At 41.3% G+C, this 17103-nt stretch overlaps 1 protein-coding gene across 1 annotated transcript in view; it reads left to right on the top strand.

Moving 5' to 3' along the window:
- The window catches only part of cstpp1 (centriolar satellite-associated tubulin polyglutamylase complex regulator 1), a 323777-nt gene that overhangs the window by 65171 nt on the left and 241503 nt on the right, over positions 1–17103 (top strand). Inside the window, exon 2 of the mRNA XM_060838596.1 lies at positions 11114–11216. Within this exon, the coding sequence (XP_060694579.1) occupies positions 11114–11216 (103 nt within the window). The remainder of the gene's footprint in view (positions 1–11113; positions 11217–17103) is intronic.

Here is a 17103-nt window from a genome sequence, read left to right as displayed (position 1 = left end):
AACATTTTAATAACTTGGACAAAGCAAATTCACAAAGTAACCATTAAACCCAACCCATCCTCCAGATGCTGCTTCTTTCTCGAGGCACACTCGACATACTTTGCCAGCCACTGTGAGGGCAGCCTTCATTGTGTGCAGACAAAGCGCAACTGTATTATAAGAGTTAATGGACAGAAAATCATGGGGAGCCTGTTCTGGAATTCCTGGCAGCCATAGCTCTTGGATTTTGAAGATTATCCACATGAGTAACTCCACCTGCTTTGCCTGCGAATGAGAAAACGATGGCATCAATTAATTTTTTGGCTACTGGATTCCTTCCAGGCACTGGAAGGGTTTTTTTTTTCTTCTTTGTTTTCAGGCATTACCATGTCCACATTCATTCATACCATTGTTCTAAAGACCCCAATTCCTCAAAACTGCAAGAAACAGGTGGAGAGACAGCTTATGTCTTAAAATACTGATTTTCCAGTATTTAAAATACTTATTGCTTGTGACTTAGTACACGTATTTCTGTCAATGCATGTCTCAGCTGTAAATAAATTACAAAGGGTTTTACTTATCTAACATGTGCACAGACTTTTTCAAGTGGGGAATGAGTAATATCTATAGTCAGAAGTAGGTATTTTTATTCTTAGTTCCTTCTGCGTCTTTGTCTTCAGGAACTCACGAGTGCATTGTACAACGCACAGACACTGAGAGGAAACAGTTGTAGCTCGATGCACAGTAACACTATTAAGTATAAAGCTAGCTATTCATGTGCTCCAGCAGTGACTTTGATGGCCTGATGTCATGCGCTATTAGTCACCAAGTGCATAGAGGTTCTTTGGCTTATGCCAAATATTTTATGACCTTGGTATTTTGAGGCATATTTACTAGTTTGTCATTGTCAAATGATTCTCTTTAATGACTCTGATTCAAAATGGATGCCTCCCACTCACCAGGAGTGAAAGCCACCCTGGCACATGGGATTTGAGAACAGTTCATTTACAACCATATGGAGGAGATTATGCCACTCTAAAGTAATTATGCCAATTCATTCTGTGTCCCCCAAAACCACCTACCTATCACTTCATTCAGCATTCTACAATAGCGCCTATCACAGAGCCACAGAGGCAGGTGTGGTAAATGGCAGTACTGCTTCTTAAGTTTGAGTGGTAGGCTGTTTGAAGTCAGAAAACTCAAATTTACTTTGGTTTTAAAGACCATATCCTTCAGATGATTCAATTTTAAAATCACAGTACAGTCCATTCCATCTGAAGTACAGTTTTCTTGGTCACATTGAACTGCGAAAGAATAATGAGAATTTGCTGAGGTATGGTAAACACAAACTTTTAAAAACAAGACATCTTGCCATGAGGCTGTGTTGGAAGGGGTGGAGAGGAGGAGGAGAGAGAGACAGAGAGATCATGTGTATTATTGCTAGACTGTTACTCCAGAGACCACGTAATATTCTGGGGACATGGGTTTGAATCCCGCTATGGGAATGAATTCAGTAAAAATCTGGAATGATGACCGTTATTGATTGTTGGGGAAAAAAAATCTGGTTCAGTAGTGTCCTCTAGGAAAGGAAACTGCTTCCTTATCAGGTTTGGTCTACATGTGACTCCAACCCCCCCAGCAATGAGCTTGACTCTTCACTGTCCTCTGGGCAATTGGGGATGGGCAATAAGTGTTGGCCTAACCAGTGATGTCCACATCTCATGAATAAAAAAAAATCGCAGTCAGACTTATCCCTCTGTACTAAATAAGATGCTGCAGTTGTCTTGCACCAGCATCAGCCTTGCTTACATTAAACAATTATTTCTTGATTCAGTACTGTAGCTACACCCTTTTAAATAGTCTACAGTGTGGAAACAGGCCCTTCAGCCTAACAAGTCCACACCGACCCTCTGAAGAATAACCCACCCCCCCCAACTATTGCACTTAGCAACTATGAACAATTTAGCATGGCCAATTCACCTGACCTGAACATCTTTGGACTGTGGGAGGAAACTGGAGCACCTGGAGGAAACCCATGCAGACACGGGGAGAGGTGTGCAAACTCCACAGCCTTGCTTGATCAAATTGAGAACTTCCCAAGTTAAAGGAAGGTTACTCTGATACTTCCATTCAATCCTATTGCTAAATCACACTCGTAAATATACAATGTGGTTGGCACTGCTGCCTCACAGTGCCAGAGACCCGGGTTCGATTCCAGCCTCTGGCAACTGTGTGGAATTTGCACATTCTCCCCGTGGCTGTGTGGGTTTCCTCTGGGTGCTCCAGTTTCCTCCCACAGTCCAAAGATCTGCAGGTTAGGTGAATTGGCTGTGCTAAATTGCCCATTTTGTTCAGGGATGTGCAGGTTAGGTGCATTAATCAGGAGTAAATGTAGAGTAATAGGGATTGGGTTTGGGTAGGATACTCTTCGGAGGGTCGGTGTGGACTTGTTGGGCTGAATGGCCTGTTTCCACACTGTAGGGATCTAAGAGTGTAGGGACTACACACAGACAGTCGCCCAAGGCTGGAATTGGACCTGGGACCCTGGCACTGTAAGGCAGCATTGCGAACCTCTGAGCCACTGTGCTGCTGTTGTTTAGTAATCAAAAGATTACTACCCATTTATTTGTTTTAAATGCCACTTACTGTACTAAGAAAGTAGTTACGAAATAAGTGCAAAAGTTCTTTATATCAGTTGAAATTGTTATCAGCTGAATGAATAAACTAGCGGGCTGTTAACCCATTGTCTGGGATGTGTAAATTTTAATTTTGTAAAGATCATGGCTTTTTACTACTTTTATCTTTGGACTGTGAACTAGGAAATGAAAAAGCGGACACACCAGAGCTGACCAGTTCTGAATAAACTTCTTCACAACAATATTCTGATTGGCTCCTGACCAGGTGACCATGGCTTGTGTGGAGCCAGTGCAACAGAGACTCATGTAATCTACAAACAGAAAGCATAAAAAAAATCTATGTCTCTGTATCTTGTGTGGAGGTACTAGAAAGTCTCCAGTAATAGCTAGGTATCTTCCACTCACTTCTCTCTGCAAGTCTCTGACTGGAGGAGGAATAAAGCACTTTTCAATAAAAGTGAAAAGACAATGAAAAGACAAATTCTCAACCAGTGAATGAAAGAGAACACTGATTTGCGGACAACCTCGCGTCACAGGAACAGCAGTTCGGGAGAAGGCTCTTCTACCCATTGAACTTGCCTTGCCATTCAATACGTTTTAACATTTTTTACCCACTTTGTGCACCATTAGTAATCAGAAATCTTAATGATCTCTACCTTAAATAAACTCAAAGCATGAGCTTCCACATATCCCTCTAATAGACAATTCAAAAGATTCACGACTTTGACTAAAATAATTTCTAAACTCTGACATGTATTATTTTTAAATTGTACCCCTGGTTCAAGACATCCTACCTTCACCAACCCTGTCTATCACTCAAAATATTTTGTAAGTTTCAGTGAGATTACCTCTCATTTTTTGAAACTCTTGAAAATACACATCCAGTTTACCCAGTCTCTTTCCATAGGACTATTCCAGCATCCCTGGAACAAATCTGGTAATTTTTAGCACTCACTCCAGCAATAAGATCTTTATGAAATAAGGAGACCAAAACTGTACATAGTACTCTAGGAGTAGCCTAACCAAGTTCCTATACAAATGATGCAAGTGAATGGTAGAGAACTACAAAGAAGAGAACGAAAACAGTTCACTGAATCCTTTCATCCAAACGGGTGCTATTGAATTGTGTTTCCCTGAACTTGCTTTTTGTACCTTTCCTTACTGTACCTTTCCCATACTATCCATGTCTTGTCTAATTTCTTGTGTCTCATTGTTTGTGAAGGGAAGAATGTAAGAAGAGATAAAATTTAACTTACCATGACATATTTCCTGATTGTTATTGGTTGAAATTTGTTCATAATAAACTATTATTTTATCATTAAGTACAGAAACCTTGGTGGTTGTTTTTTTTTAACTTGTATTTGCCAGTCAGGTAAATTGGAAACTTTAGATAGATTGACGATGTTGTCGCATATTTGATGGCAATGAGAATGATATGGCTTGATTTCCAGCGCATTATCTGGTAAATCATGATAGTGTCTGGCTGACACCTTGGGAATATGTCACTCCTGCTGATGGTCATGAACACATTCCCCTTGGACCCAGGCCAAGGGCTGTGCAACTTTCAGAACAGCAAAGGAGCGGCGCATGACCGCTCACACACTCATGCACCAACAAGTTGACTCCCAACTGGTTATTCACTGAGATAAAAGAGAAGCAGAGGTGTTTGTTTTTCCCTTCTAACATTGTGAATTTTGCACTGATACCCATAATTGCTGCTTACGTGTGTGAGCCTCAAGACCCACATGCTCATTGCTGTCTGCCTCATGACAGATAGCCTCTCCAATCTGCTCTTGATCAATGGGACAGGCACTTCCTGGGTGGCAGGTGAAAGCTCGTGAGATGCTAATGTAAGACCATATGGCGTCTCCATTTATGTCCTCCTGCTACCTGCTGGAGCAATGCTTGTGGTTTGTGTTAATTTATGTTGTGTCTCTTTGAACTCCAGATGGTTCAAGTTCATTAGTAGAAAGGAGAAATTAATGTATTAATAACATGGATTTGCAACACTTTCCTTGATGTGTACGGATGGTGGATTAATGCAGTGCCATATTTTAATTTAATTTCGTTTCTGTAATTCTAAATGTACATTTTATTTTAAATTTATTTGAAAATGTAACTATGTTGAAGATTATGATCCCTTAAGAACTGAATTTTCTTATTTTTACTGTGTAGCTTGAGATTTATTTTAAAGGTTATTACAACAGTAATTAACTTTCTGAAATTCTAGCATATGAAAATGAAGGGAAGAATTATGAAAAGCACGGCGGTCACAAGACCCATTCAAATAGCATCAACAATTTATCTGGCGCCAAACACACCATATTATCAATGTGTTGTTTTTGAAAATAAGAAGTGTTTGCACTTGGAAAGAAAGGTAAACAAGTCCTTGGATGAAGAGACAAAAATAAACTGCAGATACAGTTTTTAGTCCTTGGATGAAGGCAGGCAAAGGGACAACAGTCAGCTGACATCATGAGTCTTCTGGCCATTGGCCAGTAGGGTTCAGATAATTGATTGACCACAGCAGAGGTTACTTGCCCCTAGGAATATGATTTAAAAATTATTACTCAGGGCAACGGAGCGTTCTTCTTCGGGAGGTCTCATCAAGCAGATCTGGTAGGCAGCAGTTCTCATCAGGCAGTCCCCAGAGAGCAGTCTTCATCAGATAGGTGGAAGAAGAATCAGAAGGAGAGAGGGAAGTATTCTCTAATACCTCGGCTAGACAACAGGATGCTGCTACCACCAATTCAACAAGAATGATACATGTTGCACCATCAGCCTCTTCGTCCTCTGGTATCAATGAACTACCCCCAGTCATCAAGTTGTTTACTAGGTTGATCTAACTAATACATCTGAACTATTGCTTCTTAACAACTCAATCACCAATCTTAAAATTACATACAAATTGCTAATTGCCTATAATAGCTAACTGTGATCACGATCCCCAAAATCAACAATTGCCAATGAGAATATATGGTGTATAAATCTAATTAAATTTATTTCAAAAAGCAGCTGCAAGCAATCATGAAGAAAATAAACCTTCACATAAAATAGTTAGTATGTATGGCTCATAAATTTAGTTGCACAATTTTTTTTATAAACTGGGTTTAGCAACTTATTTTTAGGTTCAATAATCCTGTGTTAGATTTATAGATGTGTTTCCTTAACATTTAACTCATAAACAAATAGTTAATTTCAATATCCTCTGCTTAAAGCTCATATGCAATTTAAAGTAAGAGACAGCAACATTTAGACTTTATGACAAGTCATCTGTCTCATGATTAGCTTGAATTCAGAATTGTGTGTCATAGGCAAAGGACATTCAGCTCATTGTTTTTTTTGACATCAGTCTGTTCAGACAGGTTGTGACTTATCTCCAGATGCTTAAATCCAGACTATTTGACCCAAAGGTAGAGACATTTCCTGTACTGCATCATAGTTCCTTTTCACCTCATTGTGCGTTTGCTGAGTCATTTGTCAAGCTAACTAGATAATCACATTCCTCTACTCTCTCCATATAGCTCTTAGTTTTTTTGTTCTATTCAAGCATTTAATCAAATCTCTTTTGCATGTTACTGTTGAGTCTACTTCCACTGCCCTTTGTGGTGGTGCATTGTTGATTGTAACAACTTGCTGGGTGTAAAATTGGGAGAGCTGCCCCGTAGACCTGTCAACCAATAGCCTACTAGCCATGGCCTTCACCCAAAATCCTAGGCTCCTTCATATCATTCCAAAGTATGTCTTTACTTACTGCTGAGACAGACCCACAAGAGATGACAGGTTATCAGGATTGAGGGATGCTGGGAATTCTCAATATTGACCATGGATCCCTTCAAGTGTCATGTTTTTAAGTCAGGTATAGTCAAGAAAACTTTGTTCTGACTGAAATCAATTGACTCCCTCAATTGATGAATCTGTGCTGTTCCATATTGAACATCACTTGGAAGCAATGCTAACAATAGAATGTACTCAGAATGTACTCTATGTTGGACATTTCTATGTCAATCATTCAAAGTGGCTTGACAGCAGTAATGACCCAATTGGCAGCTTAGATATAGCTATAGACTAGCCTGAGAGTCAACATGGGGGAAAACTTACTGGACCTTATCAACATCAAACTATGTACATTTATCCCCTACAGTATGGTAAGTGTGAAGTCTGCACAGTCCTTGTAGAGACAAATTCTAACCAAACAGACTGAAAAATGATGTGTCAACTTGATGAAGCTGCAATACAGGACTACAAGTATTCTGAACAGTGGAACCACCTTTTGTAAATAAAGTTAAGTGATCCCAGACCAAAGGATTGGTTTGAAGCCACAATGTCTCACCACATCCAATCATGGAAAGTGTGAGCCAATCGAACAACTAATGAGCGATGACTCTATTTACATTCTTATAATCAAATATTGCAGGGGAAGTGTGGAATGGAAATGATGAGCTTGGACAAGAATGAAATGGAAGCACTTGCAACAGTCTTTAGCCAGAAATTTCAAATGGATGTTGCATCTTGGCCACCTTCTGTGATTACTCAGTATCATAGATGCCAGTCTTCAGCCAATGCCATTCACTGCATAGGATAGAAAAAAGTGCACCCAATCATAGAAGAAAAGCTGTTAGTTTCAATAACATCCCACTGTAGTGCAGATATTATGCTGTCAGACCAGAACCCCACCATCATGATGTTGCTTTTCAGATTCCAATGCTGGCATCCATTCAACAAAGGGGAGCATTGCCCACATACATTTTGTCCACAAAAGGGTAATCTCGTCAATTACTGCTCCAGCAGTCAAACATAGAGCAATACAGCACAGTACAAGTCCTTTGGCCCTCAATGTTGTGCCGACATTGTATTCTCTAAGATCAGACTAGCCTAGATACCCTTCATTATACTATCTTCCATGTGCCTATTCAAGAGCTGCTTAAATGTCCCTAATGTATATGACTCCACTATCACTGGTGGCAGTGCATCCCACGCACCCATCACTCTGTGTAAAGAACCTACCTCTGATATCTCCCTTTAACCTTCCTCCAATTACATTAAAATTATGCCTCCTCATGATAGACATTTCCACCATGCGAAATAGTCTCTGTCTCTCCACTTTTTCTATGCCTCTCTACATCTTGTACTCCTCTCTCAAGTCACCTCTCATCCTCCTTCAGTCCAATGAGAAAAGCCCTGGCTCCCTCGACCTTTCTTCATAAGACCTGCCCTTCAGTTCAGGCAGCATTCTGGTAAATCTCCTTTGCACCCTGTCTAAAGCTTCACTATCCTTCCTATAATGACGCGACCAGAACGGAACACAATATTCCAAGTGTAGTCTTAACTAAGGCTCTGTAGAGCTGCAGTATAACCTCGTGGCTCTTAAACTTAAGCCCCCCGCTCATGAAAGCCAACATTATAAGCCTTCTGAACAACCTTATCAACTTTGATGGATCCATGGACACAGAATCCAAGATCACTCCGTTCCTCCACATTGCCAAGGCTCCTGCCTTTAACCTTGTGTTTTGTATTCAAATTCGACCTTCCAAAGTGAATGACTTCACACTTTTCCAGGTTGAACTCCATCTGCCACTTATCAGCTGAGTTCTGCATCTGTCAATGTCCCATTGCAACCTACAACACTAGGTCTGCACTATTGACAGCTCCACCAACCTTTGTGTCATCGGTAAACTTACTAACCCACCCTTCCACTTCTTGATCCAAGTCATTTATAAAAATCACAAAGAGCAGAGGTCCCAGAACCAACCTCTGCAGAAGATCACTGGTCACTGAGCTCCAGGCTGAATGCGTTCCATCTACCACCACCCTCTGTCTTCTGTGGACTAGCTAATTCTGTATCTAGACAGCCAGATTTCCCTATATCCCTTGCCTCCTTACTTCCTGAATGAGCCTACCATGGGGAATCTTATCAAACACCTTGCTAAGATTTATGTACACCACATCCACTGCTCTATCTTCATCAAGGTGTTTTGTCACATCCGTAAAGAATTCAGTAAGGTTTGAGGGGCATGACGTGCCCCTCTCAAAGACATGCTGACTATCTCTAATCGAACTGTGGTTTTCCAAGTAATCCTAAGTTCTGTCTCTCAGAATCCTCTCCAATACTTTGCCCACTGCTGACATAAGACTGACTGGTCTGTAATTTCTAGGATTATCCCAATCCATTTCTTGAAGAAGAGAATAGCATTTGCCACCCTCCAATCATCAGGCACTACTCCAGTGGACAATGAGATGCAAAGATCATCGCCAAAGGTGCAGCAATCTCTTCCCTCGCTTCCTGTAGTAACCTTGTGTATATCGCTTCTGGCCCAGGGGATTTATCTATCCTTATGTTTTTCAAACTTTTCAGCACATCCTCCTTCCTAACATCAACCTGTTTGAGAATATCAGTCTGTTTCACGCAGTCCTTAGAAAGGTCAAGGTCACTGTCAGTAGCGAATACTGAAGCAAAGTATTCATTAAGGACTTCCCCCTACTTCCTCTGACTCCAGGTACAAGTTCCCTCCACTATCCCTAATCGACCCTACCCTCACCCTGATCATCCTCTTGTGTAGAAGGTTTTAGGGTTTTCCTTAATCCTACCCGCTAAAGCTTTTCATTGCCCCCTTCTAGCTCTCCTAAGTCCATTCTTCAGTTCCTTCCTGGCTACTTTGAAACCCTCTAAAGCCCTATCTGATCCTTGCCTCCTCAAACTTAAGTAAGCTTCCTTCTTCCTCTTGACTAGATGTTCCACATCCATTGTCATCCAAGGTTTTTTTAACCCACCATTCCTTCCTTGCCTCAGTGGGACAAACATGTCCAGCACTATCAGCAAGAGCTTCCTAAACAACCTCTACATTGCTGTCGTGCATTTCCCCGAGAACATCTATTCCCAATTTAGGGGCCCCATTCTATTCTCAATCATCAGCAAAATTATGGCATACGGCATGTTGAGCATTTACGAAATGCTAAAAGCTCACAGCTCTGAGTTCCCAGGATCACTCATCCCCAGATCTTATTACAACTTGCTCCACAGATTGATGAAAAAGTTGAATTCTGAAGGTGAAGCAAGAGTCACTGCACAGAACATCAAGACTTTGACTGAGTTAGAATCAATGAGCTCCAATAAAATTTAACACACTGGGAATCAGGAAAACTCACCATGGGCTGGCACCATAGCCCAAAGATAATGATTGTTATGTTTGGAACCCAGTTGATTTAGCCTCAGATTATTGTTGCAGGAGTTTCTCAGGATTGTGTCCCAGATCCAACTGTCTTCAGCTGTTATCAGTAATCTTCCCTCCATCACAGAGCGAGAAAAGGGAATGTTTTGCTGATGGTCGCTCAGAGTTCAGTTCCATTCACCACTGACTAGGTCTGTGCATGCAAAACCTGCACAACATTCAGGCCTAGGCTGAGAAGTGGCAAGTCAGCTTTGTCCTACACAAGTACCAGCAAATGACCCTTGCAAGTTTTGAAATATTTTCATTTTTGGGACTATAGACTTAAATGGAAGTTGCTACAACTGCCGTAACTGGAAAACCAGGAAAGTTTTGTTTTGGTAGCTTGGAGGTAGTGTTACATAGTGTTGAGCTGTGCAGTCAAATGTTGCTTTTTGGAAGCAATAACAGTGAGAATTTGAGACCAAAGGTGCTGAAAATCTTGTGAATTATGGAAATTCTGCCTGGCAACAGCTGTATGTTTGTTTGAGCTGCAGAGTGTAAAAATACTATAAGTGCCAAAAGTAGCAGAGAGTGAAAATCATCCAGAACCTACAAACAGAAAACATCTCTCTCTCTTTCTCTCTCTCGCTTACACTCTCACACATTTTCTCTCTCTCTCTCTCTTTCTCTCTCTCCCTCTGTCTCTCCTCTACCCCCTCCCCCAAAACTCTCTCTCTCGCATGTCCCTCTGTCTTCTCTATATTGGGAAAGACAGAAAATTCAAGAAAGCTTTAAAGGAAGAATTTATATAAGACCTAAATTCATCTGACTCAGCACTGAATCGAAGTATTACTGTCATCTTACAGATACTGTTACTATTGCAAGTAGGGATGTGCAGGCTCGGTAGATTAATCATGGGAAATGCAGAGTTGCAGGATTAGAGTTGGGGACTTGGTCTGGGTGGAATGATGCTTGAAGGGTAGGTGTGGATTTTATAGGCCGAATGACTTGCTTCCACGCTGTAGGGATTCTATGATTTACAGGAGAAAATAACATGTGGCTAGATTATTTTGGTTAGTTCTGGTGTTTGATAACTGTTTGTAGCTGTTCTTGTTGCATTGTTGTCTTGCCAGCCACAGAAATCCATTCTCAAGTTTAATGTTGGTTCGTCTACCTGTACGTATTTAACCTGCACAAACCCAAAGAGAAGCCAAATAAGAAGCAAAGTGGAATCCTCTTGGGGTAGTTCTTTCTGTCAAACAAGAACAAAAATTGTTTTGAAAATTTGGCCGTGGCAGTGATTATGAAGAGAATGTTTAATTTGTTTGCTATAATTCTCTTCTCTTTCAGGCCAGACACATGTTTTGACTTACATTGAAGATGCAGTGAGTCAATTGCTGGAATATAAGGAGGACTTCAGTAAGTCTGGGATTGCCAGATTCCTCGCTGAATAGTAAGTACAGGAATACTTCTAAGTGATATTTACGGGAACTGTAGTTATTAAAAATGAATCACTTTTTAAATTTAAATTATGGTAAATAAAATATAGGAGCAGAAGAAGGCCATTCAAACCAATGACCCTGCTCTGCCATTCAGTCATAGCTGATCTGTTTCTCAACCCCATTCCTGCCTTCTACCAATAACCTTTGATCCCCCTAAGAATCAAGAACCTATCTTTGTCTTAAATACATTCAGTGATTGGCCTTCACAGCCCTCTGTGACAGTGCATTCCACAGATTCACCACCATCTGACAGCATCATAAGAAATTCCTCCTCATCTCAGTACTAAAGAATAAGCTCTTCACTCTGAGGATGTGTCTTCGGGTCCTAGTCTCTCCAACTAGTGGAAACATCTTTTCTGCATCCACTGTATCCAAGTCTGTCAGTATTCTATTATGGGATATCTCTCTCATCGTTCTGAACTCGATCGAGTACAGACCCAGAGTCCCTAGCCGCTCCTCAAGTGACAAGCCCTTCATTCCCGGGATCATTCTTGAGAGCCTCCTCTGCACCCCCTTCAAGGCCAGCACATTCTTTCTTAGACCTGGCCCAAAACTGCTCACAATATTCCAAATGCAGTCTGACCAGAACCTTATGTAGCCTCAACAATATATCCCTGCTCTTGATTCCTTGCCCTCTTGAAATTAATGCTATCATTGTATTTGTTTTTCTAATGTCAACTGAACCTGCATGTTAACTGTAAGAGAATCCTCAGCTAAGACCCTTTGTACTTCAGGTTACCCAGGCTTTCCATTCAGTCTGCGCCTTTTTTTTCCTTAAAAAGAGTATAACCTTACACTTTCTCATATGGTATTCCATCTACAACTTCTTTGTCCACTTGCCGAACATGTCTAAATCCTCCTGCTGCCTTCCCAATATCTTCAACACAACCTGTCCTTTCATCTATTTTCATGTCATTTGCAAATTTAGCAACAGTGCCCTCAGTTCCTTTGTCCAGATTGTTAATATATCTCATGAATAATTGTGGTCCCATTACTGACTCCCATGGAACTCCACTATTCACCAGTTACCACCTTGAAAATGATCCTTTAATCCCCATTCTCTGTCTTCAGACAGCCAATCCTTTATCTATAGCAGTACCTTGCCCTAACACCATGGGCTTTTTTTTTAGATTACTTACAGTGTGGAACAGGCCCTTCGGCCCAACAAGTCCACACCGACCCGCCGAAGCGCAACCCACCCAGACCCCTACATTTACCCCTTACCTAACACTACGGGCAATTTAGCACAGCCAATTCACCTGACCCGCACATCTTTGGACTGTGGGAGGAAACCGGAGCACCCGGAGGAAACCCACGCAGACACGGGGAGAACGTGCAAACTCCACACAGTCAGTCGCCTGAGTCGGGAATTGAACCCGGGTCTCAGGCGCTGTGAGACAGCAGTGCTAACCACTGTGCCACCGTGCCGCCCACTAAAATAATTTGGCTGTTAAATAATTTGGCAGCTTCCTGTGTGGCACCTTGTCAAAGGCCTTCTGGAAATCCAAGTTGAACATGTCCACTGGCTCTCTTTAACCTAACTTGCACATGACCACCTCAAAGATTCTAACAGATTTGTCCCCTTGACAAAGCTGTGCTGACCCATTTCTATTTTACCATGCGCTTCAAAGTATTCTGCAATCTTATCGCTAATAATGGTCTGTAAAAGTCCTCCCAACAACCAAGGTCAGGCTAACCTGCCTATGATGTCCCATCTGCTGCATCCCTCCCTTCTCAAGCAGCATGTTCCATCCATCATTTTTCAGTGCTCTGGGACCCTTCCTGACTCCAGTAATTCCTGAAAGTTCGCCACCAATGACTCTACAATGTCCTCAGATCATTGGAGAGTAGTCTAGCCGGTCCAGGTGGTTTATTCGCCTTCAGGCATTTCAGCTTCCCCAGCACCTCTTTAAGTGAATTAAATAACAAATATGTTTTCTTCAGCTTGTTTCATCACTTTAAAATTAAATTGAATCTCATGCATGCTTTATAATGACTTTTCCAAGATAACTGTTGATGTATTTTATACTTTATAAAGATTCCAAGTCAGTTGCTCCTGGTACACTTTTACTGTACCTGGTGTCATTGTCTTCAATCCTAGCCACAAAGATTTGCTTAGCACATCTCGTTCTTCCCTCTTCTTGGTAGAACCAGTCTTCTCACAACTCTGGGGACATGTTTATCCCCAAGGTGTTTCTGAAACATATCTGTGTCATCACTAAGACCATCTATCTCCACCTCTGTAACATCAAACAACATTATCCCTGTCTTAGCTTGCTGCTGCAACTCTAATTTATACTTTGGCACTTCTGGACTTGTCTGTTCTAACACAGTCTAGGCCAGCCTCCCATATTCTACCCTCAGTAAATTTAAAGTCATTCAAAGCCCTTGTTGTCTGTGTCCTGACTTGCGCCAGTTCTCATGTACCCATCACCCTTGCACCCACCGAGCTGCATTAACTCCTGGTTAGGCAATGCAATGATGATACAGTTCTCTTTCGTGTTTTCAAATTGGTCTGCTGTCTCACCCTTCACTGTCTATGTGATCTCCTGCAGCTGTACAACCCTCTGACGTATGTGCGCACTCTTAATCTGGGATCTTGAACAGGCCCTCGTTTTAATCACTCCACTATTCAGCTGCCAAGACCCTAAGCTTCGGAATTCCTTTGCTAAATCCCCCTCTCTCTCCACCTCTGTTTCCGCCTTACTTTTCAAAGTCTACTTTCCTACTTCTTTGACTTAGCTTTTGACCATCTCCCTAATATAGTTTTGTATGGCCCAATGTCAAATTTTGATTATTAATGCTCCTGTGAAGTGCCATGGGATGTATTTTATGACATTAAGTTCACGATATAAAGTGCAAGTTTTTATTGTTGGACAGAATGTTTTGATATAATGTCTGTATTCCGTGTCAACAGTTTGATGTGTGATGGGTACCATATGTTTAGCAGTGGCATTTACATCTTTGTAGTTTTAAAGGGTTCTTCTCAGCCCATTAATTTCACAGTAATTTAAACTAAACCTGTTCTTGTGCAAATTGAAACCAGTGACACTGATGTAATATTATTTTAATATTCATTTTCAATTATATTTCAGTTTATTTTATACAATACTTAAAAAAATACAAACAAATAAAGATGTGAGCATTTGACTTGGTAACTCTCCAAACAACAGTTCGAAAATTCTAGATTTTTCTGTCTCATCCCTTTCTGTCTCCAATGTTTTCTGCCAATTTCTCTTCAATGTTGCCAGCATTAACTCCGTGTTGCTTTAAGGTTTCCTGGTCACTGTTCTTTTTCCAATATCCTTGCCGAGAGATTAACCTTGATCCACAAGGCGTGATCACAAATGTTATCAGCTGCTGCTTACATGGGGCTCAGTTGGCTGGATGGTTTGTTTGCGTTGTAGAATGACGCTAGCAGCATGCGTTCAATTCCCATACAGGCTGAAGTCACAATACAGTTCCCATCTTTTCAACCTTGACTGAGACAGGGTTGCTTTTAGGTTTAACTCTTCACCAGTTGTGTCTGTCTCACGAGAGTGCAATGCTCTGGAATAGTGGCAGCTTTACCTTGCCTTATGTGTGATCACTACAAGATAGTTGTCTTCACAGCCTGATTAGCTAACCACCAATGAAATAATTTGCATTTATTTTCCACAGCTAGTGCAGAATAAAGTTTCAGTGGCTCATAGAAGCACGACAGACAAACGTTGAATGAGTGAAAAGAGATGTTCTAAGTGATTAAAAACTTGCACAGTGTTCGGCTTGAAGGGGAGAGGGAAGCTGAGAAGAGGAATACGTTGAATTTAAAGTCCTCATTTTCAAATCCTTTCACTGTGATCTCGGCGCTCAATCCTGTTCTTGAAGCCTCTTCCATTTTCACCATTGCTTAAGCTTGTCCAATTTTAGAAACTCATTACTGAAGCCTTCAGCTGGAGTGAGAGGGAAATACCCCTTCAAACCACATTGACCCACTCAGCATTTCTTTCTTTACTTTACTAAATCTATCCTTTTCATCTTTGCTCTATCATTTACATTTTGTGACTGATTTTCCATGAAAGGAAAAAAAGAGAACAAAAGCATTTGGTTGTGTGTTGCCTTTGGCACGCATATATTAAGTCATGCATGTGCAAAACGGATACTGAACCAGGCAGGAAAGAATGAGGGCTGACCAAAGGTTTGTTTTGGAAAGGTGAGATTTCAAGGGCATTTTTGAAGCAGGAGGTGGATTCATAAAAGGCTGGAGTTAGTAGAACAAAATGTTCCAGGTGATACAGATCATAGATTCCCTCCAGTGCAGAAGCAGGCTGTTCAGCCTATTGTGTTTGACCTGATCCTCTGAAGAGAATCCCATCCAGACCCACCCGCATACCCGTAGACCTGCATTTACCATGCCTTAACCTACACATCCCTGGATACTATGGGGCAATTTAACATGACCGGTTCACATAACCTGCACATTTTTGGACTGTGGGAGGAAACCAGAGCACCTGAGGAAACTTACACTGACACAGGGAGAACGTGCAAACTCTACACAGACAGGTGCCCGAGGGTGGAATTGAGCCAGGGTCCCTGGTGCTGTGAGGCAACAGTGCTAACCACAGAGCCACCATGACACTGATGAAGAAGGTTGTGGAGATATGGTAGGACATGCCATGATGAGCTGTTGGGATTTGAATACAGATTGTAAGTGTAGTTGTCATAACCTGGTTTTACACATGATTAAAGAAAACTGCATTTTAAAGCTACAGAATGTTGGCCATGGGCTGCTGAAACATAAAAACAGCAGCTTGTGAACTCAGGTTATCCAGGCCCCAGACACTGTCTTGTACTGGCTGGAGCCAGTTAGAAACCAGTCACCTCAGAGGAATGACTAACATATCAGGTGAGTCTATAGTGGAAAGACCCAGGCTCCTCAAATGACCCAGAACCAAGGAGAAGTAAGACACCACAGTTTGGGAAGATAAGGAAAAAGGATAAACATGAAGGATTTTGGGCGTGCCAGCAGTGAAAATCTGGAGATCAATCTTCGCCAATGTTGAGGACCTACACTTGGCAGCATGGAGATTACATCAAGTACCTGGGGAATCACCGTGTCAGCGCCTTTAAATTCTGTATTCAGGGAGCATCAGAGAAACCTAGTAAGCGTGAGCATAGAATTTAGTCGTGTATGAATTGCATGCCTGTTTTTAATTTTTCCTTAATGAAATTGTGTGAATTGTATGTCTATTTTAACTAAACTAATGAAGTTAATGGTTAGTTGATACAGATTTGTCTCTTCTTCTATTTGTGCCAAGCCAATGACTGTTGCCAAAGGCAGTAACTGGGCAAAAAGGGCTTCTTGTTTTACTCAAATCCTTTCTGATCATGGAATTGCCCAATCTGTGGACATCAGAAGATGAATAAGTACAACCCTTCTGTTTCGACATAATCTGAGATCATTGTTTTCACACAGAGTTGTGATGTACAGTTAGAAATTTTAAGCAAGCCCCTACTGACTCTCAGGAAAAGTTGTCTTATCAGAATGACATTGTAGTGTGTGCATATAATCATACAAATTAAGAGCAGAAGTTGACCTCTTAACCTCTCAAGGTTGCTGTCTCATTCAATAAGAATATGACCGATCTGATTATTCCACGTTCCTGTCTACCCCCAATAACTTTTCATTCCCCCTTGCTAATCAAGAATTTATCTGCTCCTGCGTTAAAAATATTCCAAGGTTCTCCTTCTTCCATAGCCTTTGGAGGAAGAGAGTTCCAAAGACTCATGGCATTGTGTGGAAGAGACATTTCTCCATATCTCTGTCTTGTGTATGGGAGGCGTTTTCTCTAGATTCTG

Source organism: Hemiscyllium ocellatum, chromosome 18, assembly GCF_020745735.1.
Source record: "Hemiscyllium ocellatum isolate sHemOce1 chromosome 18, sHemOce1.pat.X.cur, whole genome shotgun sequence".
Taxonomy (NCBI): Eukaryota; Metazoa; Chordata; class Chondrichthyes; order Orectolobiformes; family Hemiscylliidae; genus Hemiscyllium; species Hemiscyllium ocellatum.
The sequence above is the reverse complement of the archived record's forward strand: the minus strand, read 5'-3'. Positions and strand labels throughout refer to the sequence as shown.